The 23,593-nt window shown below is 57.0% G+C and overlaps 8 protein-coding genes across 8 annotated transcripts; 4 read left to right on the plus strand and 4 right to left on the minus strand.

Annotated features, from left to right (window-relative positions):
• Positions 1 to 4,294: 4,294 nt before the first annotated feature.
• GCG54_00000080 (Efflux pump FUS6) lies at positions 4,295 to 6,037 on the plus strand (the record flags this gene model as incomplete). Its single annotated transcript, XM_045400223.1, has 2 exons — positions 4,295 to 5,258; positions 5,319 to 6,037. 2 exons carry the CDS (start codon positions 4,295 to 4,297, stop codon positions 6,035 to 6,037), a joined length of 1,683 nt encoding a protein of 560 aa, XP_045265873.1.
• A 769-nt stretch (positions 6,038 to 6,806) lies between these two features.
• Positions 6,807 to 7,724, plus strand: GCG54_00000081 (uncharacterized protein; the record flags this gene model as incomplete). Its single annotated transcript, XM_045400224.1, has 1 exon — positions 6,807 to 7,724. The coding sequence occupies one exon, from the start codon at positions 6,807 to 6,809 to the stop codon at positions 7,722 to 7,724; it is 918 nt and encodes a 305-aa protein (XP_045265874.1).
• A 282-nt stretch (positions 7,725 to 8,006) lies between these two features.
• GCG54_00000082 (uncharacterized protein) lies at positions 8,007 to 10,045 on the minus strand (the record flags this gene model as incomplete). Its single annotated transcript, XM_045400225.1, has 3 exons — positions 8,007 to 9,616; positions 9,677 to 9,764; positions 9,860 to 10,045. The coding sequence occupies 3 exons, from the start codon at positions 10,043 to 10,045 to the stop codon at positions 8,007 to 8,009; spliced, it is 1,884 nt and encodes a 627-aa protein (XP_045265875.1).
• Positions 10,046 to 12,553: 2,508 nt separating this feature from the next.
• On the minus strand, positions 12,554 to 13,108 carry GCG54_00000083 (uncharacterized protein; the record flags this gene model as incomplete). The annotated part of the gene is made up of 2 exons (XM_045400226.1): positions 12,554 to 12,972; positions 13,039 to 13,108. The coding sequence occupies 2 exons, from the start codon at positions 13,106 to 13,108 to the stop codon at positions 12,554 to 12,556; spliced, it is 489 nt and encodes a 162-aa protein (XP_045265876.1).
• Positions 13,109 to 13,731: 623 nt separating this feature from the next.
• GCG54_00000084 (uncharacterized protein) lies at positions 13,732 to 14,433 on the minus strand (the record flags this gene model as incomplete). The annotated part of the gene is made up of 1 exon (XM_045400227.1): positions 13,732 to 14,433. One exon carries the CDS (start codon positions 14,431 to 14,433, stop codon positions 13,732 to 13,734), a length of 702 nt encoding a protein of 233 aa, XP_045265877.1.
• Positions 14,434 to 15,487: 1,054 nt separating this feature from the next.
• On the plus strand, positions 15,488 to 18,031 carry GCG54_00000085 (Aurofusarin cluster transcription factor aurR2; the record flags this gene model as incomplete). The annotated part of the gene is made up of 2 exons (XM_045400228.1): positions 15,488 to 16,474; positions 16,529 to 18,031. 2 exons carry the CDS (start codon positions 15,488 to 15,490, stop codon positions 18,029 to 18,031), a joined length of 2,490 nt encoding a protein of 829 aa, XP_045265878.1.
• A 1,202-nt stretch (positions 18,032 to 19,233) lies between these two features.
• GCG54_00000086 (60S ribosomal protein L20-A) lies at positions 19,234 to 20,298 on the minus strand (the record flags this gene model as incomplete). Its single annotated transcript, XM_045400229.1, has 4 exons — positions 19,234 to 19,392; positions 19,454 to 19,630; positions 19,699 to 19,883; positions 20,199 to 20,298. 4 exons carry the CDS (start codon positions 20,296 to 20,298, stop codon positions 19,234 to 19,236), a joined length of 621 nt encoding a protein of 206 aa, XP_045265879.1.
• Positions 20,299 to 21,007: 709 nt separating this feature from the next.
• Positions 21,008 to 22,899, plus strand: GCG54_00000087 (Protein CSN12-like; the record flags this gene model as incomplete). Its single annotated transcript, XM_045400230.1, has 5 exons — positions 21,008 to 21,313; positions 21,372 to 21,661; positions 21,709 to 21,934; positions 21,983 to 22,507; positions 22,816 to 22,899. 5 exons carry the CDS (start codon positions 21,008 to 21,010, stop codon positions 22,897 to 22,899), a joined length of 1,431 nt encoding a protein of 476 aa, XP_045265880.1.
• Positions 22,900 to 23,593: the final 694 nt, after the last annotated feature.

Consider the following 23,593-nt stretch of genomic DNA (forward strand, 5'->3'; position numbering starts at 1 on the left):
CCAATGCCTGGTTGGCAACAGAACGACGGAAGGGCTGGATCACCGATGGGACGCCTGCGAAACTCAATAGCGCCTATTCGACGCATTAGCGAATGGGAAAACTCATAATGATCGAGCGGGATCGCGCCGTTGGCGGAGGACGATCTCTGGTGGTCTGGGATTAGGCGGATGGTGTATACGTTATTGTCTGGCCTCCCCGAAGGTTTGTTTCATGCGCCGCTAAGCCCTGACGAGGCGCGGACTGCAGTCGATCAAGGGTGCTCCCATCGGTGCTCGAGCGCACAATGTTTGAGACGGCAAACAAAATGTGCGAGGAGAGATCAGCAACGGCCACGATCCTGGCGTCGATCATCCGAGGGATAACCCGGCTCTTCGGCAAGCCGGTCGATAAATGGCACCTCAGACAGGTGTCAGTCAGCGTATGTGTTTGTGCGCGCCAGCGTATTGGTGGCCTGGAAGGACATTTTTCGTTGAATCTTCTCCAGCACTCATGTATGCCCAGCCACTAGGAGTTTGGCATAAATCTCTTTGGTCCAAACATTCAAACAAAGGTGGTTCATATCAAAGGGTCGCCGAAGTCTGACCGCAGACCGGCAGGCAGCCGTTGGGTCCTGCGAGGGGAACAGACCTGAATGACAGCATCGGTTCCGACCCCGGCTCCGGCGAATCGAGAGGAATTCGACAGACAGTTAGTGGAAGAAAAAAGGAAATCCCTAGCAGGGAACATGGCGGAGTGTCTAGATCCCGCGGGGCGGAGCGCGTCATGGTGTCGACGAAGCCTCTCCCATAGATCCGGGACGGGGCTAATTAGGCCAATGGATAAACGGGAAGAGACCCGTTGGCCCTTGGGTAGAGACGGCTCTCATTGAGTCGGACGGCAGGACAGGCAAGTCTTGTCTGAGTCGGCGGTTCCAGCGGTATGGTAATCGGATGCTTGCCCACCCACACGCGACACTTGACGGCGTGGAGTTGCTTCGTCATTGAAGGTGATGGGATCGTTTCATCCGGTTCAGCCCGGACCCGAAAGGGTAATCCAGTCGCGGGCAATGCCTGGCAAAACGTCCTGCAGAAGGCAGCAGTTGTCAATTCTAACCGAACGATGAATATTGACTGAACATTGACTGAGGACTAGTAATCTTGTTCGCGTTCCGTCGTCAAGAGGCTGTGGGGGATCGTATTCGAGAAAGGCAAGTTGTAACCAAACCGACGAGACGGAAAGCTTCGTGTTTCTATTGAGCTCAAATCTGGTGCCAAACTGTGTTTGTAGATGGCAGGAGGGAGGGACTGTTGCTCGAGGTGTCGAGGAGAAGGGTGGACTGCCAGGCCTGGCAAGGGCTTCTTCCCCTTTGGTCATCCCGCGCTGACCGAGAGTGAATCGATCATCTTAGCGTCAAGTGCACTGGGCTGGAGTGGGTCCAAGAAGGATCAGCGGGATCCACTTTTTAATGTAGCGTTGGCGCGACAGCTGCGAGTTTATTTCAAACGTCCATCTTCAGCCTCTCAGACGTTCGTCTATCTGATTGACACTGCCCATCAAATTCAAATGACAACCCACGACATTCCCCGGACTGACTGACGCGCATGTCCACTGCATGAATACAGAATCTAGACTGCCGAGAGAACTGCTCCTCGTCATCATGGGCTGCTAAGGTTTGCTTCCTATCAACCAGTCAGCGTTGCCCGAGAGAAATCTGTGCGTTGTTACGTGCTTGATGAAGCTCAGAGGAATGCCGTTCCATCGGCACTCGCCGGCAAATCCTCAGAAATGACAGATCTCCATCTGTCAGATGTCTGATTGGGCCGTGATGATGGCACTCGCCTGTCAAGACTTCAGGCCCTGAGGAACCGAGGGGACGAAGCGCCGGAAAGCGAATAACAGTGCTTCAACGCCGAACCAAGCGGCATCGACAAGTCCATGCAGCGGCAGCAGTCTGCAATGTCGCTCCCTTCGGCAAGGGGACGTCCACCTGTCAGAGTCAACCCAATGCCGCGTGGCACCAGCTATCAGTTTGCCGGCACATCTGCACTCGCACGTCCCCTCCAGCTGCAGAGTATCGACACTGCTTTGACATTCATGAGGCCCGAGTTCCTCAAGCCTGCCAATCCTTCAGCTCTCCAGGGCGACCAGCTGATCGGGGATAGGTTGTAAACCGCTAGGGCCACGGCTGTAAAGGGTCCCTTGCCATTAATGTGAGGCATCCCACTCCAACGGTGAACCGGTTTGTCTAGGAGTTTGCCGTTCTACGAGACACGACAAGAACACGAGGAACTTAGCCAGCAACCCTTCATCATCAAAGCGACTGCATGTCATTCATCCGCTTAGTCGGCGTTGACGCTTCTGCTCAGCAGAGTTGTCTGCAGTTTCAAAAAGGCAGCTTGGTCTGTGACACACCTTCAGGTGGTTGTGACTCAAAGGGAAGTAGTCACACTGCCAGACTGACTTAAGCCGACACTCTCGGGTCAAGCGGGGGTTCCCCGTTCAAAGGCAAGGTTCTGACAAGTTTGACGTTTGGTTCCCACTGGCCATCGTCTCCACGAATCTCATGAATTAGCCTTCTCTTGGCAACTCACCTAACTCCCCGGGTCAGACACCACTTTCCCAGGAGCCACTGACAGAGCATAGCATGAGGCGAAAGGAGGAGGGGAAGTGTAATGTTGAAGTAAATCTGTCAGTTTCTGCCCATCACAGATTGATTTCTTATGTTTCGCCAACGCCCGCAAGTGGCTCGTTTTCGTGAGGATTAGCTCTTTCCTCCGACAATTGCTGCTGCGGACCAGGAAGGTCGCTGAAGGCTGGACCGTCTCAGCCATTCGGGTGGCCACCATCGGAGCTCAGAATAAACTCTGGCTTGGTTTCCATAGCCGGCACGATGCGGCTGAGTGGCCACATTGCGGCAGGGAAGGCCGGTCCAAGGGTTTCGGAGAATTTCCTGCTCAAATCCTGTCTGCTTAATGAGTCGTGACCTGCACGTTCAGCTTCGCTTAGCCAACGACCAGGGCTCTTTCGACAGGTTAAGGACTACCCTCGTTTTTTTTCTCCTTATTGTCCTCGGGCATTATCTGAGCAGCTGCAGCCAACCATTTTCCTGCGGTCTCTGGAAGGCGAGGATGAAATTTCGGCCGAGCGGCAACAGGTCGGGCGGGGATACGCCCGAGAATTCGGCCAATTTGGCCCGCACATGGAGATCCCGACTTTTAATCTCCCGCGTATTTCCGTCCCCAACATATCTCACAGTGAGCTTTCCAAGATTCACCATACCTACAGCGATGGTCCAGTGGACAGGCGTGTCGCGCAGTTGCTCGAGATTCGAGCGAATTCGGGTGGGGCCGGAGGGGATCAGGCGTAAGGAAAGCGAGTCCGACTCAAAGCGGATAACCAGCGCCCGGCAAATGGGGATATTGCAAGATGACGCAGACGAATCCTTCATAACTTCTGCTGCTTCGGGCAAGTGCCAGAACCGGAAAGACTCGACCAACAAAATTGACCAAGAATCTGAATTGCAAGGGAATATCTGGCCCTCAACCAGGCTAGCTCGAATGTTCATTTGGCCTGGTAATTGTACGCAAGCCTGCCTGACTACTAGGCCAGTTCACCGGCGCTAGCGATGTCCGCCGCCGGGTTTGGACCCACAAATGTCCGAGCCGTCAACGGTCTAGCCCGGAAGTGCACCCTTCGGCAGAACATTTCGCCCGTCCTGTCCGTCGGAATGGAAGCGACTCACGATCGCGGTATTTGCCGCTCTGGCCTGCACTGGTATTGCGCTGGTGTGCCCTCCGTCGGGCGAAACCCACCTCAGCTCGACCAACTGGCACATCACTGCAGCCCTGCGGACCAAGCTTTTCCCAGGCAACACGGCATGCTGACGAGTCGAGATTTACGGCGGAGCAATTGATTAGCGTCGGGGTTACGAGAGGTGGTCCGCTTTTTGGGCAGCCCATGAGGCCATTCGCAGCTCCCCTAGCGCGTCGACCATGTATTGAGCCGCAGACCGGCATATTGTGTATGTATGGCTGACCAACAGGGGTTGGCCGTGGATTTTGTATGGAGTAATCTCCTGACGTGGAGCGGAGAGAATGAGAAGATGTTGACGGCATTCGATCATGGGTGCTCAGCTTTGCATTTAAGAGGCATTGACTCTTGAATCACTTATTCACAGCTCGGGTCTGTAGTCTCTGAATAACAGCACCCCTTTATCAGCATCAAAAGCACCGAGTCTACAACTTGACCTCTAGTCTATACATCCATCATAATTCTTCTTCTCGAATCATCTCCAAACTACCACAACCTTTCACAATGTCTTCATCAAAACCAAACATACCACCACCGCCGACAGTGGTCCTAGAGAAACGAATAACCCACGTCGACAAAGATGGCAAACTTATCTTCAAGCCCTCGCGCGAGTTCCTCCTCGCCTTCGGCGCACTCTGCACCGTCGCCCTGGCCGTCGCCTTCGACGCCACGACCCTCTCCGTCGCCCTCCCGACGATGAGCGCAGAGCTCGGCGGCACCGCCCTCGAGGCCTTCTGGTCCGGCACCAGCTTCCTCCTCGCGAGCACCGTCCTCCAGCCCACCGTCGCCGGCCTGAGCAGCATCTTCGGCCGCAAGCCCCTCGTGTACGTCTCGGCCCTCTTCTTCGCCGCGGGTTCGGTTGTCGGCGCCGTCGCAAAGAGCTTCCGCGTCGTCATCGTCGGCCGCACGATCCAGGGTGTCGGCGGCGGCGGCATCCTTGCGCTGTGCGAGGTCATCGTGACGGACCTCGTGCCGCTCTACGTGCGCGGGCAGTGGTTCTCGCTGCTCTCGGCCGTCTGGTCCGTCGGGACGGTCACGGGCCCGCTGATCGGGGCCGGCTTCGCGCAGAACGTGACGTGGGCGTGGATCTTCTGGATCAATCTGCCCATCATCGCCGTCGGCGTCGTCATGATCTTCTTCTTCCTGAAGCAGGCCAAGATCCCGGGCGACATCGCGGGCAAGCTCGGCCGGTTCGACTGGCTGGGGAGTTTTCTCTTCACGGCGGGCTCGACGAGTTTTCTGTTTGGGATCTCGACGGGCGGCGTCATGTACGAGTGGAAATCCTTCAGGTCGCTTCTGCCCCTTGTTCTGGGGGTCTTCATCCTCGTTGCGTTTGGAGTCTGGGAGTTGAGTTTCGCAAAGGAGCCCATGATTGACAAAGGAATCTTCAACAACTGGACCATGGTTGCGAATTACATCATGACGGTCTTTCACGGCATGATTCTCTGGTCTCTTCTTTACTTTCTCAGTGAGAAATCCCCTTATGCGCTTTTACCCCTTTCTTGCCTCAATGCTAATGCCTTCGCAGTCCTCTATTACCAAGCCGTAAAGTCGTACTCTCTCGTCATATCTGCCGTCGCCGCCCTCCCAGAGACCCTCACCGTCGCCCCCGCCGCTATGGCCGTCGGCCTCATCGCTGGCATCACGGGTAGATACCGCTGGTCCATCTGGTCAGGCTGGGTCATCACGACCCTCGGAGCGGGGCTCCTGTGTCTCATGAAGCCCGGGACCACCGTGCCGGCCTGGATCTGGCTCAACATCCCGATCGGGCTGGGCACCGGCATGCTCTTCCCGGCCATGGCCCTCTCGATCCAGGCGGCGTGCGAGCCCGCGCTCAACGGCCAGGCCGCCGCGTTCTACTCGTTCCTCCGGACCTTTGGCCAGTCCCTCGGTGTGGCCGTCTCCGGAGTCATCTTCCAGAACGCGTTCCGCGAGAAGCTGGCGGCCGTGCCGGACCTGGCGCACCTCGCGGACGAGTACTCCCGCGACGCGACCATCGTGGTGGAGATCATCAAGCAGATGCCGCGGGACGCGGTGCGCGCCGAGCTGGTGGAGGCGTACTGTGACGCGCTGAGGGCGATATGGATCAGTCTAATTGCGTTTTCTGGATTTTGCATGGTTCTGAGTCTGACGATCAAGAGGTACAGCCTGGACCAGGAGCATGTGACGGAACAGGGGCTGGTGACCAGCGATGAGACCAGTCGGGAGGATTTACAGGGGCGTAAGGATGTGGAAAGGGGCGCGTGAAATGGGCAGATATGGTGATTGGAAAGGTCTGGACATACAGCACGATACAATTTGGGAGTTGCTCTTGAAGAGAATGCGTCGTCACCATTCTCTAGATTTAGATATTGATACCATCTTTCGACATTTCAGAGTATTTTCTTGAGCGTGGCCATGTCTAAGAAAGCGTAAGCAATGTCTTATTGGTTTAAGAAAATAACACTGCGACAGCTTCGTTGGCAGGTTGTCTCTTCCTTTATGACTCGTCACTACTCGAAGGAGAGATTTTGGACGGAAATATCGATGCAGAGTAAATGAATCAACAGCCCTCAACTGGGTGAATACTCTGAAGTGAATGGCAGCTTCTCAGGTACATCCTCCCAGACGACAACCGTCACCGTTTAAAGTCCACTTATTCTCTCGGCAGCGTGGACAGACGAAGCTCTTGCCGTTGCTGGTCTATCCCGCCCCTACCCAAAAACCTGCCGCTTCACCAACGGGTCTCGAGAGAAAAGAAAGTCCACAACCCCCCAAAGGACTCTACTCACCACCAGACCACCTCACTCGCTCCTTCCATCTCACACTCTTTTGTTAAACCCCTCAACCGACGTCAGCCAACTTGCTACTATCACCCCCTATTTCGGCCACCCAACTTGTCTGAATATACCCTCCACCCGACTACACCACAAAAAAAGCATTGCCAACTTCACCACTACGCACCGCAAAAAAAGGGGCATCTTTAGCATACCAAGCAAAACTACGAAAAAGCAGCATCGTCACAAAGGCGGAAAAAATGTGCCAACGAATCTACGTCCACTTCACAACCTGCAACTGCCAACTCTTCCACCGCCGCAACAAATGCGCCCACGGTCCATCCTCGCAACGCTGCCTCGCCCGGCCCTTCCACCCCTCCCTCGTCCATAAGGTGGAGCGCCAGTGCCCCTACCACTACCGCATCACGCGTCTGCGGAAGGGATGTCCCGAGGCGAGGAGCCTGCCGCAGGGCTTCGTCAACGCGTACCACCTCCCCATCGCGAAGTCCATGGCCGCCGCCGCGCAACAACGAGCGTCGGACGAGCGGGGATGCGCTCGCGAGACAAGCGAGGAAGTTGGCGGTGGCAAGCGCAAGGATACCGGCGGGGATAACAGACCGCGCAAGAGGCGCCAGGCGGAGCCGGGGGAGGGGCATGCTGTGGCGGAGGAGATGGACGTCGACGGGGGGAGCTCCGACCCGGAACCGTCGTACGGATTCAGGACATGCAAGCACGATCTATGCGACGTCTTCGAAGCCATCGCCGACGCCGAAGAATTCGAGTACGACACTCTGGACGAGGTCGTGAACAAGGAGCCGGACTCTGAGCTCGACACAACGGATGAAGAGGTAGAGCCGCGGAGGCCCCGTGTTACGTATGAAACCGAGTCGGAGCGTGTAGAGTACTCTGCGCACGATCGCATGTCGCTGGACGGCAGCGAGACTCTTACGGGCCGCAGCAAGGTCTATTCTAAGGAGGGCCTCGACGACTTGCTTCAGTGTCTACAGGTCCGGAGTTCTGGGCCTTCTGAATATGGTGGCATATCTCAACAAAATGGCTTTTGTCCTGGCAAAGACGGACCCGTTGACACCATCATGGTTTCATGTTTCCCAAGCGAGGATCTCATGTCCGACGATGAAGTGGACAAGGAAGGAGACGGCTTCGAGAGAGAATGGTAAGATGGCGGGAACGTTGGTTGTATTGGCAGAGCATAGCATCGATTGGCTTCATTTTGAGATAGAAATGCATTAACGAATGAGAGATATTCAAGCAGAATGTTCATGTCTCATTACCCTATGTGCACTCATCTGACTCTCGGTCCGCAAGGTGAGATAGGCATGTTGTACAAAGATTGAAGCGTGAAGATTGATCATCATGATATCCCTTTATATGTCCACCCGAGCCCAAATCCACCAAAATCGCTCAAGACTGCCCGCTCAAATCGATGCTCCTGGTCCAAATCAATCCCATGCCTGCTTAGTACTGGGATATTGACGCCCGCCAACGCCAGAAATCGTGGGACTGGCTCCGCGCGGTTCCTTGTACCTCTTTCTATCATCTCTGAACTCACGGTCCCGAGGTTCCCAGGGAGGTTCGCCTCGCTCACGCATGCGATCTATGTCGGCGTGGCTGCTGGTGCGGCGCTGAGCCTCCGGACGCACAGGGTGCAGTCGCTCCCGCCGCCGGCGAGCTTCCCTGTCCTCATCCCTCTCCCAGTCTACTACGCGCTCCCCTCTGTCGCGCTCTCGATGTTCGTGGTCTCTGTCTCTCTCCCTATCGCGTCTTCGATCCTTGTCCCTGCCACGCTCTCTGTCGCGGGCTCTTTGCTGTCTTTCCCTTTCTGCTCGCTCCCTCTCCTCCAACTCACGCCGCCGGTGACGCCGGCGCGCCTCTTCCTCAGATTCGGATTCTTCTGACTCATCCGGAGCGATGTCGGGCCAGCTGCGGTTCAGCTTCGATGTGGGAAGATGCTCACGGCTGCGACGGGAGGGTGGATCGCTCCGGCGACCTGAAGTGCTGCGCTGCCGATCCGGTGAACGGCCGTTGGGGAGGATAGATGCCACTTTCTCGCTGATCTTCTCGACGATCGGGATGCTGCGACGGCGAGGGTCGTCTGCCCGTAGCTCCGAGCGATGCAGACGAGCCCCTGACGGTACTTGAACCGATGGTGGGGGAGGAGGCATGCGCCGGAAGCCTGGAGGCGGGGGTTCGTTGGAATGGTGCGTGTGAGGCCTGCGCTTGGATCGTGGGCTCCCTGGCTCCTCGGAATCGGAAGTTGAGGAGGACGAGTAGTGACGAGGTTGACTATGTCTTCGAGGTTGCATGGGTGGCCTATTTGGGTGGAGATGCTCCGAAGCATACATGGGATCACCCGAGGGAGATGGATAGTCGGAGAAGCTTCGGCGGCGGCGATCATCCGGTGAATTCTGATTCTGACCTCGGTATCGTTCTTGCTCGGGAGATCGGGCTGCTGGAATGTTCAGCCGGGACGGGGGATAGCGTCCGCCATGACCCGGGACATGACTATAGGCCACTGGCCGTGTCGGCGGGGGGAAGTACTCCGTCTGAGGGGGGCGCGGAGGTGGTGATGCCTTTGGATAAGGGTTTCGAACGTGCACGTAGGCGGCCTTGACCCTCGGCTCGTCCCTGTCCGGCGGCCAATTTGAAGGTGGTGCGCCAGCAGCAGCGGCGGCGGCGGCGGGCTTCGGAGCGGTTGAGTCTTGATTGGGGGTCGCAGCTTTCCTCAGCTTCTCGGCGCATTTCTTGTGCCACTCAGAGATTCCGGGGTCTGGCTGGGCGGGAAAGGCGTCGTCGGGCAGATCTTTAGGAAACGGCTCATTCGTCTGAGGATGCTTGAGATTCCAGTTCTTGACTGCGTTTTGGATAAAGGGCACATGCTCTTCCGGGTCTAGCAAGATCTCGATTATTTCCCATCGCACAAAGCCGCGTTTTGTCAGGGCCGGTACGGAAGGGGCATCGAAGTCGTTCTCGGAGGGTTGCAGGGAGTGTTGGCATCCAGTGACCTGCCATATGTAAGATATGGCGGGGTAGGGCATGTCGATGAAAAGGGCTGCGATGACGGCACGTCAGCATGACAAGGTTGCACATGGTGATCCAAGGATATGCTTACCGTCATAATTGCCGCCAACTGCCTTGTAGAAGGCGGCAAGCTTTTGAGGAGTCAGGGCCTGTACATTTTTGTCGCCGATTTCTGCGATCTTTTGTTGGCGGGGTATGTCAGTGGTCGCCTGGAATTGCGAAGCGGGGTGGAGAGACAAGCGCGGGCGGAAATGGGAGACACGATTAGACGTACAATGTGGTTCGCGATGGCGCGTAGGAGGGCATCTAGAATCGGGGTTGGCGCCTTGTCCTGGTTGATCAAATAACCATAAAAGTTTGGAGGCTTTGAATCTGCAGGTTGTGGTTGTGGTTGGGGTGGAGGTTGAGGTTGAGCCTTTGGAGACTCTTTCGAGTCTGGCTCTGGAGTCGCCGTCGCCATCCGGGGCCGAACTCTACATCAACAGCGTGCCTTTGCGGGCAGGAAGGTCCCGGTGAAAAAAACTGTGGAGATCGGATGGGCTGGGTTGGGTAGATATAACGGCCGTGGCTTGTGCTGGCCGATCTTGAGTCGGTAGTAGCAGCGTTTGACGCGGCGGGCGACTTCAAGTGAGGAGCGTGGCGTTGTAGTATGCGTCTTGCCAAAGCAAGTTGCTGGATATTCAGTATGGAGGGGGAGGGAGACTAGTGTCGACTGCGAAGGAGTCGGAGGGTATCAACATGTACTAATAACCGAGAGCTAGACAGACTGTGCCTGGGATGCGGGCCGCCTTAACTTCGTCATACGAGACGGAGATGTAATGTAGGCAAGGTATGGTATGGCAGGCAGAAGCAGGCTGAGGCCAAGCAGCTGCAACGGTGAGTCAAGTAGGCGAGGTTGTGGTAGGCGCACGCAGCCGGCAATATGCGCATGCGCGAAGAGAGGCCAAAGACGTTGGCGCGCGTGAGAGTGCGTATGTGTGAGTGTGTGTGGATGCGATGGATGATTCCAGTCCGGAGGGTGTGAGAGCGAAGCGACGACGGCGGACGACTCGAGGGAGGAGGGCTGTTTTGGTTGATTTGAGCTGGGCGGCGCGCGGGTGAGAGCTGATGATGTAACTAAAGTACTCGGACTGCAACTCCAGGTGGACAGGGTACCTGCACCTGCAGCTTTACCTTGGGTTTACCGCAGTAGTGGTGAGGGTGAAGACGGGACGGTTGAGCACGCGTGGATGGAGGTTGGAGGGGTCAAGTCGCAAGCTACCTACTTAGCACCTTGGGTATGGACCTGCACTGGAAGGAACCCTCGGTCAGAGCAGCAACATCGTCAGGCAGAGACGGGAGACCAAGAACAGACACAGACAGCGGAGGGGCTGGACATGGGTACCGCAGTACATGGAAGGGACTTGGGACAAGGGGCATGGGTAGGGCAGCAGCAGGCAGTCAGGCTGGACAGGGCAGTGGCAGGTAAGAATAGCGATCAAACAGGGAAAACGTTTGGCTGTTGGGCTGACACGTGCACCCTGGCATGGCACAGCTTCCCTTTCCTTCTCTTCTTCCCTGGCCGTGGACCTCGACACAGGGAAAAATAAATAAATGGGGTCATCAGATATCCGGCCGCTGAGATGCGATGCGATGCGATGCGCTGCGCTCTGCCTTCCACATGGGGCACGGTACCTTTCACTTTTGGGTGTACCTACCTTACTGCTTATTCTCGACCCTCACTCAACGTCTTTAGGCTTCCTCCGCTTTCCCACCTCCAGCTTCCATTCGTCGTACTTCTACAGGCTCATGTGCATTCTCGAATCACACTGCCGTACGGCCCCCATCTCACACGCTGCAAACGACGACTCGGGCTCCCCGGCGCCTTCATTCATGTTGGGTTGGAACGGTGGGCATCCACACGGAACTGGTGTTGACGAGTTTCTCATTAAACACGACTTCGACCCGAGATAGGGCAAGGCGAATTCAAGGCAGCTAATGGGCCATGGCCCGTACTAAGGTATCTTGCCAAGTGCAATTTTGGCGGACCAGCGATGCCCGTCGAAGACGATGGATGCCCAGCCCAGCCGGGCCCCCGGGATCCAGCCTGGAAGTCTGCCCAGGTGAGCCCTCTTCGCTGGAGACCGTCTGGAGACGGCCTGCCGCGATGTGCCTTGTTGCGGGGGCTGGCACCCGCTCAGCCGCCGCCGGACTCACAAACCGCCAAAGATGTGCCTCCCACGGCCCACGGCCACCAACACCACACGCCGCCAGCCACATCCCCAGAGCTGGGAGACTGGTAAACTCTGCCCATCCCGTTGCCAACTCTGAACTCTGTCCCCGCCATCCCATCCGCCCTTCACCACCCGGCCGAAAGAACCGGTCCAGCCACTACGGATACCTACCATGAACTATGTCCCAACACACTCAATCCAAGACAGCGTCACCATGTCTTTGCACCACCAACCGCTTCAGCACAGATCGCACTGCACTGCAATGCACCTGGCAACCGGATGCCGCTCCGCGGTACGGCGCCTTGACTGTCGTGACATTAAACTTGCCAGTACCACCCCGCGATCCCGTCTCGTCTCAATCACTGCGTTGCGCCATGCGTGTATGATGTAGTCGCAGCCAAGGTTTTGGGACACCCGAATCTAGCGGTGAGCAGGTGAGCAGGAGAGCAGGAACCCGTCACAGCCAGACTTGCCAACGAGGCTTGCAAGGTCCCGGTGCTGTGCATTGTGCCTGTTGCTATCTATGTATGTACTGAGCCTACCAAGATTCAACTCTCTGGTACTTTGAAACCACACCAAGATGACCACCCTGAAAATGCATGGGCCGCCGCCCACCAACAAACCAAACCGCCTGTTCGGCACCTTTTCCAGAACTATCTATATCTTACATGAACCTGCTCCGTCCCAAAGTCTCCAACCCCTGTCTATACAAGACGATCGATATTCTGCGAGAATCCCATGCCCTCAACCCTTCCTCAAGGGAAGGCCGTATACCAGAGCCCAACGGCGGCACCGGCAATTGAGAAGAAGCTCCTGACAATGTTGAGCGTCTGCCACCTCACGAGCAGCTCTCTGGTCTCGGACCATCCCAGCGCCACCACGCCCTGCGCGCCCGCCAGGAGCCTCTCGTTGGTTGGCCCCATGAAGGCGAACGTGTACGGCACGATTCCAAGACCGAGTGCCCCGGCAACGACGAATGGCTTCCACGCGAGGCCGTGCCGGTAGCGGTCGTAGGCCGAATACGCCAACGACAGGAAGGTGATGCCCGCGACTTTTGGGCCTATGGACATGCCGCGGTAGAATAGGTTTTGCCACAGCTTCAACGCATGGATCGGCTCTGCGCTGGTCTCGAGGGCTGCGGCAACACTGAAGATGGACAGCGACTGCCCCGCGCCTGTGCTAAGAGTTAGCGACTGCGAATGACACGACGAAACCCCCCGGAGGCACGAGAAGAGCTTACCTGCCCACCAAGCGCATCCGAGGATGCCTGTCGCAGTGACGATGTTGTTAGTCAAGCCTAGTTGCGACATGCTGATCTAGAGGGCTGTGTGTCGCTAGACGTGTGTATGTGTGTACGCGCGTGTGTCGCTGACTGCCGAGTGTCTGAGTCGAGTTGGTCTCACTGCGCTTGTCGTGATGTTGCTACACAATCGACGATATGGTCTTGGCGTACAGAAACCTTTTTTTGATAATTTGCTTCAAAATCTATCTAGGTTTCGGGACGATACCCGTATTCGTTATATACCAAGCCGTTATGTGGACACAACGGCGCCTACAGCCGCCGACCTCGATCGGGAGAATCACGGACGAGCAAAAATGTCCGAGGTCACAGTGGTGGTGTCCTCCCGTCCCGCTGCCGCCCGCCAGCCCGGACGACCCCTGCTTGCCAATGGGGTTCTCGAGGCCTGACCACGCGGTGATCTGACTCCCACCATCTCCCGGGATTCCTCACAGTCGGTAGCCGGCCGGTCGTCTGAATCCCGGGGTCGATTGTGCCGATGACGAAAGACACAGGTACGCGTTCATTCGGACAGCTCATTGTCCAAAGGTTGAGGTTACGTCCCAAGTTGAGACGGCGGTCCATCCGCCTTTGCCTCGTTCAACGTCATGTACCCAGCATAGAAGCATCGCCTCGCCCCGGCTATTGTCTTGGCTATTGCCTGGGCCGCCTGATGCCATATCCGATGAGGACGATCGCCGTCTGCTTCTCCTCGTCTACCTCCTTCCACACCTTAAACTTTTCAAACCCCAACTTCGTGAGAATCTTCTGGCTGGCGGGGTTATCCGTCGCCGTCACAGCCGTGAGTATCTCCTCGACGCCTCCCTCCCTCTCCCCCGCCCGCCCCGAGACGGCCTTCTCGCCTTCCACGGAGGCCCTCTCGACCGCGATCTCGCACTCGGAGCGGGGAAGCGACCACCAGGCGCCGAGGAAGGCCTGCACGAACTCGGTCGCGTACCCGCTGCCCCAGTAGTCCTTCTGCAGCATGTACCCGATCTCGGGCCAGCCCAGCTCGCCGCCGCTGGGCTTCTTGCAGCCGCCGATGCCGATCCACCGGCCCGTCGCCCGCAGGCAGATGGAGACGTCGTAGTTGTCGGCGTCGTGGGGCGGCAGGTTCTGCGCCAGCCGCGCCCGCGTCTCGTCCACGTCCGCGTCCACGCGCCCGACCGCCGAGAACCTCATCACCTCTGGCTGCGTCCGCAGCGTGTGCAGGGCCTGCAGGTCGTCCGCGGAGACGGGCCTCAGGATGAGCCGCTCGGTGACGACGGGCTGTCGTAAGGCGTGTGGCGGCAGGGGCCGCGTTGGCAGGGTCGTCTTGACCGTTTTGAAGTCTAGCGGTTCTGGGCTGATATCCATGATGACTGGCGTTTTTTATATATGTATACAGTCTTGGCGTCGATGTGATTTCTCTGATGTCTTGGTAGAGCGTCTATTTCCAAGCGATGTGACCTGGCTTCAAACGCATGCAAATCCAGGCTTGGCTGAACTCTCTTCGAACCTCCCGTTTTTGGTATTTAAAGTACAGATCATATTGTAAAATCGAGATTGACTCATACTGTCGGCCGTTTTCCTTTACAGGAGAAGCAAAGCGACGAGGGCTTCGGCTTTATCGCGCTTTACACTAGCGCATGAAACGGGGGTGTCAAGCTCCGCAATATGACTAGGACCGCCGGTGCTGACGACCATCTCTCTCCCCCTTCTCTGCCATTGACTGACTGACCTTCCCTCTTTCCCCGTCCCGGAGGCTCAGCTCTCTGCTCACCAACAACCCGGCCGGCATCCTTCCTGGCACACACTCACACAAACCAACTGCATCCCCGGGGACCAGCAACGCGACAAAATACGGCCCTTGGCAAGACATCCTTGGGCAGGGTTTGGGACCCCCCTGGCCCCCGAGTAAAGAACCTTTAAGCTTTCCCCGACCGGCCCCAAAGTGGGGATCACGGCCGTGCCTTTTTAGTGTAAGGAATTTTGTCGTTGCTGAATGCAGATCGAACCCCCATTCTTTCAGGCACAGCAGCCCGTCGTTTCTACGCCCTCCCTCCCCCCTTCTCAGTACCGCGAAGCGAAAAGTAAGACAACGACGACAAGACTTTTGTCTTCTCCTTCTTCAGCAGCAAATCCAGGACTGATATATGTCCACAGCAGTTGGGCAACCTCTTCTCGACAGCTCGGCGTATATCGTATCCAGTCTCGCCAATCTCAATGCCTTGGGCCGACATCAGCTGGGCTCACCTGCACACATCTCACTCACTCACCACGACCTGAACTTGACCTATCCTGACTAGCGAGCGACACATCACATACGTCAGCACTCGACTTCCCATGTGAGACTACACACACATCTCGCTCACATTATCACACATTTTGCATCAAATTACACACAGCACAACACACACTCCCACGAACAATGACACCGCCGGCATCAGGCGCGGCCCTGCGCCAGCACCAACAGGAACCAAGCGGCAAGCAACCCCTAAGCTGCGCAAACTGCCGCCACCGCAAGATCAAGTGCGACAAGACCCAGCCCCGGTGCACGCAGTGCGAGCGCTCCGACCTGGACTGCGTCTTCCCTTCGCGCAAGCGCAACCGGAAGCCGCGCCAGGGCCGCCAGAGCGAGCTGCTCAACCGCATCACCCGCCTCGAGAGCATTGTCTCCAAGGTCGACTCGGGCAACCTCGACGCTGCCGCAAAGGATGCCGCCGTGGCGGCGGTCGCGGCCGCCGCCCAGGTGCAAGCCGGCCGGGGGCGGAGCGGCAGTTCAGCGGGAGCCGGGGGCGGAGGCGAATCGGATGAACTGTCGCCCGCCGCGCCGGGGTGGGACCAGCCCGCGCCGCCGGCGAACCTGATGAGCGCCGAGTTCTGGGACAACCTGTGCCAGGAGGTCGAGGGCATGAGGCAGGCGCTGGACCAGCCATCCGACGGGGATGAGTCGTCCGAGGACGAGGCGCCGATGACAAGCCCGGAGAGCTCTGCGAACAAGGGCCTGACGCCGCCGGCGTTGTCAGGGTTGATCTTGAGCAGCACCGTGGCGTCTCCCGGCGGAGAGGAGATGAAGCACCCGCCGCGCGAGCAGATTCTGTACATGTGCAGGATCTTCTTTGAGAATGTGGACCCGGCGTTCAAGGTGCTGCACCGGCCGACGACGTGTGCCGAGATGGAGGCGTTTGCGAAAACGCCGGGGAAGCGGATCGACGATGCCACAGAGGCGTTGTTCTTTTCCATGTACTTTGGGGCTATTACGAGTTTGACAAACCAGGCATGCGTGAAGAACCTGGGCGAGGAGAGGAGCGTCCTTGCCCAGCGGTACAGGGAGGGCGTGGAGAGGGCGCTGATCAAGGCGGACTATCTCAACAGCACCGAGATCAAGACCCTCCAAGCCCTCACAAACTACGTCGTAAGTTTTAACCCATGTTTCTTGATACACGTTAACATACTAACGCGGAAGCAGTGCTTTCTCCGCACCCACAACGCAAGCAGGGCATCATGGGCCCTGATCCCTCTCGTAGTCCGCCTAGCACAAGCCCTCCACCTCCACCGCGACGGTGTCTCCCCTCCCATATCGCCGTTCGAGGCCGAGATGCGCCGCCGGCTGTGGTGGATGATTGTGGTCCTCGACATCCGTGCCGCCGAGGACCGCGGCACGGACGCCGCCATCCCACGGCAGTCGTACAACACGCGGCTCCCGTACAACCTCAACGACGACGATTTCGGCCCATCCACGACGACGCCGCTCGAGGACCGGACGGGCCCGACGGAGATGACGTTCTGCCTCTGCACGTCCATGAGCTCGGGCATCTTCGGCAACCTGCGGCCGCGGCACCCGCAGCTCGCGCTCGACAACGACGGCACGCCCGAGCCGACGACCTCGGAGGACGAGATCATGGCGCACGCGCAGCGGCTGGAGGCGCTCTTCGGGACGGCGCCGCAGAAGTCGCCGTCCGCGGAAGATGGGAGCGGCGGCGAGAAGGACGCAACGCACCTGCCGGCGAACCACGCGGCGGTGACGGTGCGCATCATCATCCTCAAGATGTGGCTGTCGGCGCAGTACCCGTTCACGCCGCGGGCGGCGGTGGCGGCGGCAAAGCCGCGCGTGGCGCGGGAGACGATGCTGCGGACGGCGGTGAACACGATCGAGCTGGTCGAGTTCAGCACGAGCACGTACCGCGATAGGTTCGGGTGGTGGATCGATAGCTATGTGCAGTGGCACCCGCTGGCGGTCGCGCTGGCGGAGCTGTGCGTGCAGACGCGGGGGGAGCTGGTGGAGCGGGCGTGGAAGGTGGTGGACAGGAATTTCTCGGAGATGGGGGCGCGGATCGCGGACACGAGGAGGGGCACGCTGTGGAAGCCGCTGAAGAAGTTGTTGAGGAAGGCGCGGGCGGCGAGGGCGGAGGCTCTGATGGGTGATTTGAAGATTGGCGGGAGTGGTGGAGGTAGTGCGCGGGCTGCTTCGACGACGACTACGACTCCGGCTGCTACGTCGGCTGCGGCAGCAGCTGCGCATACGGATGCTAAGCAAGATGAAGAGGAGGACGAAGACGACGACGGGGATGTTGATGTTGATGACGAAGAAGAAGATGGAGACGGCGATGTCGACGTTGACGTTGGGGTTGGGGCTCAACGTCAACAGATGCCGCCGTCAATGCCACCACCACCATCGATGCCACCGCCCAGTGCAGTTCCTCCGGTGCTAGCACCCATGGGTGTTGGAGTTGGAGTTGGTGCCGGCATTCCTGTTGCGCCGATGATAGTCGACCCATCGCCCAACCCAGCCGTGCCGCCGCCGCCCCCGGAGGATATGGCCATGTTCGGTAACACGCCGCTATGGGGCCACCCGCAGGATCTGATCAATCATTTCGGGTTGCAAATGGATGCTGGAGACTTTTCGTGGGATTGGAGTACATGGAGCGAGTTCGTGGACGAGGCGAATACGGAAAGGTCGCCTGGGGATTGATAGATTGCGGAGGGAACTGTACGATATGATGTGTCACGCCTATCAGTCTTTAGAAAAGGGAGCAAGATCCCAGGTTCAACTTTCTGTATGTTTGGGTGTGGGTTGTGATTCGATGTGGGATGCTGAGATGATCTGAACGCGAGGGGAAGACATCGGCTGGAAGTGTTCGCTTTTGATCTCCGTTGTCTATGCTGACCGGTGGACGACGTTACTGCCAAGTATCAGCTTTTCACTGGGTAGAGTACGGCTGGCCAAGCAACTACGTCACAGACAACCCCGACTGATACTGATGACGAACCCATTATCGGGATGTTACAATGTCACCGTAGGCGTCTTTACATTATGCATTCCAAGGTCCTGGCTCTCAAACATACACTCTTCCACAGTAGTTCTTGTCCCTGCGCGAGGCTAATCAACAGGACTTCTTAGGACCAAGAAACGTCTCGTGAGTACTTTCAAGTATGGTCATATCAATCGTCTTCTGTTCCGCGAGATGTTGAGGAAGTTTCTTAGTCCACCCTGTGTGAGGATACACATTAGGTAAATCCAGCAAGAACACTTTGCCCCGTGCTTCTTCATCCAGTAAGAAGATCGTAGTATACGCTGTCCCGCGATGTGTAGCTCGATTTCTACTTCAATCTGAGCAAGGCGCCCAGTAGGCAACTGAGGGAAGCACCGACAGGGCAAAGAATACGCTGGAGTGCAGTGACACTCGAAGCCATGATACGTCTCAAGTTCATCCTCGAGTCGATGCGGGATGCCGCGATGATGCAAACGCTCATATTTTTGTTGGAGTCACACTTGCTTGATACTGAAGGTCTTGGCTCACGAACTTGAATTGACACGGCTCGGCCGAGCAGGCATCTTGCCCGTGCTTCCTGGGAAGCACGAAGCCGACCTGCTGACCGAGCCAGACTACCAGAGGCATTATCTCATAATCAAAAAGGTCATGATTCACAAGCTTCGTACTCAGGTATCGTCATTCGCCGGGTCTATCAGGACTTTTTTGGTCATTTCCCACTTGTTTTGGCCATGCTCGAAAATTGATTCTTGTGATTCTTCATTCCATTTTGTGTGGCCCCCTGCCTTCAGTAAAGCAAATGTGATAGTTCCATGAGACCTAGTGAACACCTGCCAGTAGTAGTAGTAGCCCGCCCCTCCATTTGTCGAAAACCAGAGAAACAACGCCCCGCACAGTGAATTTATGCGAAAGTGGTAGGGCGCTTCGCGGAGAAGATCTTCTGGTTGGGGATCTTGGGGACGCGGTGGGGGAGGGGGAAGGTGAGACCCTTGGTGAGGAGCTGCTTGATGTAGGGGCGCTTGACATCGTCGGCCTTCTCGAGCTCGACGACCTTGAGGATCTGTTTGGGGCTGCGTTAGTGGGACCGGTCGAATCGCAGAAAGTGAGGGCACGTGACGTACGTGGATGGACCTGAAGCGGGCACGGTGGCGGGCGGCCATGTCGGAGTAGAGAGCCTCGACGGCGTCGGTGCGGGACATCTCACGGTACTCCTTGTACATGTTGTGGGTGCCGGAGCGAGAGTCGTAGCGGATCCAGATACCGAAGTTCTTGACCTTGAGGGGGTGCTTCTCCTGGATCTGTGCGGAGGGGGAATTGCGTTAGTTCGCTGTGTGGGCTGTTGATCCTGATTCTCGAGACGACGTACCTCCTTGACGCTGACGATCTCACCGGTGGCCTTCTTGACCTTCTTCAGGCCGCGCAAGAAGTACCAGTAACGGGACTTCGCAACCGTGGTGTTGGGGGCGAAGATGGTCATGCGGTACAGGGCGGGAGTCGGGTTGGACTCGGTGGGCAAGTGGCGCCCGATGACCTCGTATTCCGTGAGACGACCTGGAGCGGAAACCTGTTAGCTGCGTGCCGTCCCGGTTCGAGAAATTTCCTCTGCGCCAAGACCAAGATTCGTTTGCGTGTTTGCGTTGACCGATGCATGGTGTAGTTGCTCAAGAAGTTGTGTGGAAAAGTTGTCGACTGCGACCGCTGTGCAGAAATTGCATGTCGAAGACCGTCGGAGCGTAGGCTGTTGATTTGACACCAGTGTTCGTCGAATTGGAAAAAGCCCGTCACGTCATGGCAAAGTTGTGCCCGAGATGACGGGTGCCGCCGACCTATTCCAAGACAGGCCAGCGACTCATCGAAAGACGGTACACTCCTCCGTCGCCTCGGTGCCATCGTCGCAGAAGTTGAGGTTCATCACGAGCGTCGAAAAGTTTGTCGTCGGTTCGCAAATTTCGTTCACATCGCGCATTCGCGTCCAGGTCTCGCGCGGGGAGGGGAGGATTCAGAAAATATTGTGCTTACCCATCTGCTCGCTGTTAGACAAATATTCCTTCCGTACCTTGTGGCGATTGGGGACTTACTTTGAATTGCTGGCCGATGGTCGAATATCCGATATCGTGGTGGTTGCTGCAGGGTCAGTTCCGATTCAAAGGGAAAGGAAAAAAAGAGAATTTGTGCCTTGAGAAATGTTGTGTGCCAACTCGACCTAAGCGCGGCCAAGCCTTGTGGGGTAAGGGCTGTGGCTGGTGCGGCCGGTCCGTCTCCACTTGCGCTTGCCTCCGCTGGGTCGGGTGTGGCTGCGCGACCGAGAAATTTGACGACGGTGGATGCCTGGATTCGAGGGCATGAATCTGTCCGGCCTGATAACAGACGTTGTTCAGGGTCCCGCCGATGGTGTCACTTCTTGGCCAATCACAGCGCGGCTTGGACTCGTCCACAGAGAACGGGCATCGCAGAGGAGACGAAGCACCCTGGACGGATCACAGAGGGTCACTCACTGCTGAAGACCGGTTACACTCCCGCCTGGGCCCAGTACCTCGCTACTTAGTATAGGTACCTTGGTCGATCGGCTCAAACAGCATTGATTCGTCGCCTGTCCTCCCAACGTCCATCTCAACACCCCGGTCTCACCTCTCTGAGAACTCACCGTCAGAGTGGCTGCACCTACATCCAACACAATGGAGGGCCATTTCGAAGAATTTCGCAACGCCTACAAGGCCAGGTCGGGATACTCACTCGCACAAACACTCCAGCCTTTCAGTCCGGTCAACAAGCCAGACAAGCTACGCTCCATCTGGCTGAGCACAAACAGCCAAGATGTCAAGAACGACGTCAAGTACATGCTGCTCGGGCGATCATCTGGGTCCCGGAAATTCAAGCTTGACTACGAGGAGACAAACGGCTGGGTAGAAGTGTATTCAGCATATTGGAAGGCTATTGGCGAGATTCTCAAGGTAGAGGGCGACTCCAGCGCTGGAGGTAGGGTGAGCTCCCATGATACATGTCTTTGCTGCATGGGGAAATGACTAACACCGACCTCAGCCATCATCGTGGACCAAGGTGTATGAGGCATGGAAGGAGCTCACCACTGCACTCATCCGTGGCTACACCAACTATGGATTCGAGGCGTGGACGATACCGTGTCTCTACACCGCCGGCAAGCACTTGCGACTTTTTGCCATCAGCTCAGACGAGGAACGTAACAACACCGATGTGAACGCCAACGCGATGGAGCTCGGCGACGACTTTGACCCTGATCTGGAGAAGCAGAAACAGCTGCGTGACTGCGAACAGCAACTGAAGCGCATTTTCACGCTGTGCCTAAGTGACAGGTTGGTAGTATGAACTCTTTGGAGATGTCTCGACTGACAGTTTTCAGAGCGCCCCTCGAAGACTCAAGGAAATGGGCCATCTACTATGTCATCAACCTCCTCTTCAAGACTTATTTCAAGCTCAACTCTGCCAGTCTTAGCAGGACTATTCTGAAAGCTTTGTCAACAAATCGCGGAGACATGCCTCCCCTGGAGGCTTTCCCCAAGTCCCAACGGGTGACGTTCAAGTTCTATGAGGGTGTTTTGTTCTTCTTGGAGGAAAACTACGTCGAAGTAAGGAAGCTATGATGCAGTCCTTGAATCACTGCTGACAACATGCAGGCTGAGAAGCACCTGACCGAGGCTTGGTCCCTGTGTCATAAAGACGCCAAGAGCAACCAAGAGCAAGTCATCACAAGCCGTTCTGGCCCAGCACAACCGCTAATTTCGAGCAGGAGGATTCTCACCTACCTCATTCCATGCCACCTCCTCACAACGCACACACTCCCAAGCAGCAGACTTCTGGAGCCCTTCCCCCGCCTGCAGAAGCTCTTCCTGCCGCTCTCCAACTGCATTCGTAAAGGCGACCTCCGCAACTTCGATCTAGCTCTGCAAGAAGGGGAAGAGCAATTCGTCCGTCGCCGCATCTACCTGACCCTCGAGCGCGGCCGCGACATCGCTCTCCGGAACCTACTTCGCAAAGTCTTCATCGCCGGTGGCTTCGAGGAGGCCAAGGAGCCCGGTGCCGCTCAGCTTCGCCGCACCAGAGTCCCCGTCGCCGAGTTCGCGGCCGCCATCAGCCTCGGCACTCAAGAGACCGTGGACCCAGACGAGGTCGAGTGCCTGCTGGCCAACATGATTTACAAGGTACGTTGCGTCATCGTTCTTTCGTGTCCTACACCGCGTGCATCAAGTGGTGTCAGCCTACCTGTACACGTCGCTTTTCGGTGAGCCAGTCGGGCGAAAAAGGTTCTGAAATGTCCACACGCGTCCGTCTGCCTTCCGCGATGTTTTATACCCATCGTCACCCGTCGTCTGCCTGCTAGGCAGCATCATCACGTTGGTGACGGTGAGTGCCCAAGGCAGCAAACCTTCACAATGTCCTACTTCACACCCGATTTCTATTGGCCATCGGCACGCCGCCTCATTTCCAGGTCCACTAACACCCAATACAGAATCTCATGAAAGGCTACATCGCGCGAGAGCGCGGCATCGTCGTCCTGTCCAAGAACGGTGCTTTCCCCGGCACAGGGGTATAGTCTGCATAGAACTGGTGTGTGATTGATGTGGTTGGTGTGGGTGGTGGGATGGCCAGACACTACAGACCAGGTGCATCGGGCTCTACCAGCCGGAGGAAGGGAGACACACATACATGACCGTGGCCTTATCTCTCTTAAAGCAGCGATGCTCTTTCTCCCCACCCTTTATGGTGCTTGTACCTCTTCCAACCCAGATAGGCCGCCTCAGGGTGGTGGAAACAGCCCTGGCGGCGCAGTCATGCATATAGGTCATGCATGTTAGATCCCTCGTGGTGGAGGGGGGCAGACCTGTGAATACTCATCAAAAGTCTATCTGGACTCCGTTTTCTCGGTCAGCAACGCCAACGCATATTCTGCGGTTCGCCGAACTGTGACTCTATTCTCTCGTGTTTGCATGGTGAAGTCGTGATCGCGACACTCGCTTCCATCATATGGGCACTTTTCCCACCGGGCTCCAAGTCCCCTCTTCCCCGGAGCGGTATTGCCCCTCCCAAAATCCTACCGGTCACTCATAAGCAAACCCCGCTCGCCGTGAACTTTTCAGTTTGTGAACATGGTTTCCAATCACGCAGCTTATACTTCAGACTATCCAGCCACAACCAAACCCCCCCGAGGCAAGGGTAATCCAATAACTCGTTTCTTATCCGGCCCAAAACCCAACGGAACCGTTTCCCCGAAAACTTGACAACTTCAA

The sequence above is a fragment of the Colletotrichum gloeosporioides genome, assembly GCF_011800055.1.
Source record: "Colletotrichum gloeosporioides strain Lc1 chromosome Unknown consensus_33, whole genome shotgun sequence".
Classification (NCBI taxonomy): domain Eukaryota; kingdom Fungi; phylum Ascomycota; class Sordariomycetes; order Glomerellales; family Glomerellaceae; genus Colletotrichum; species Colletotrichum gloeosporioides.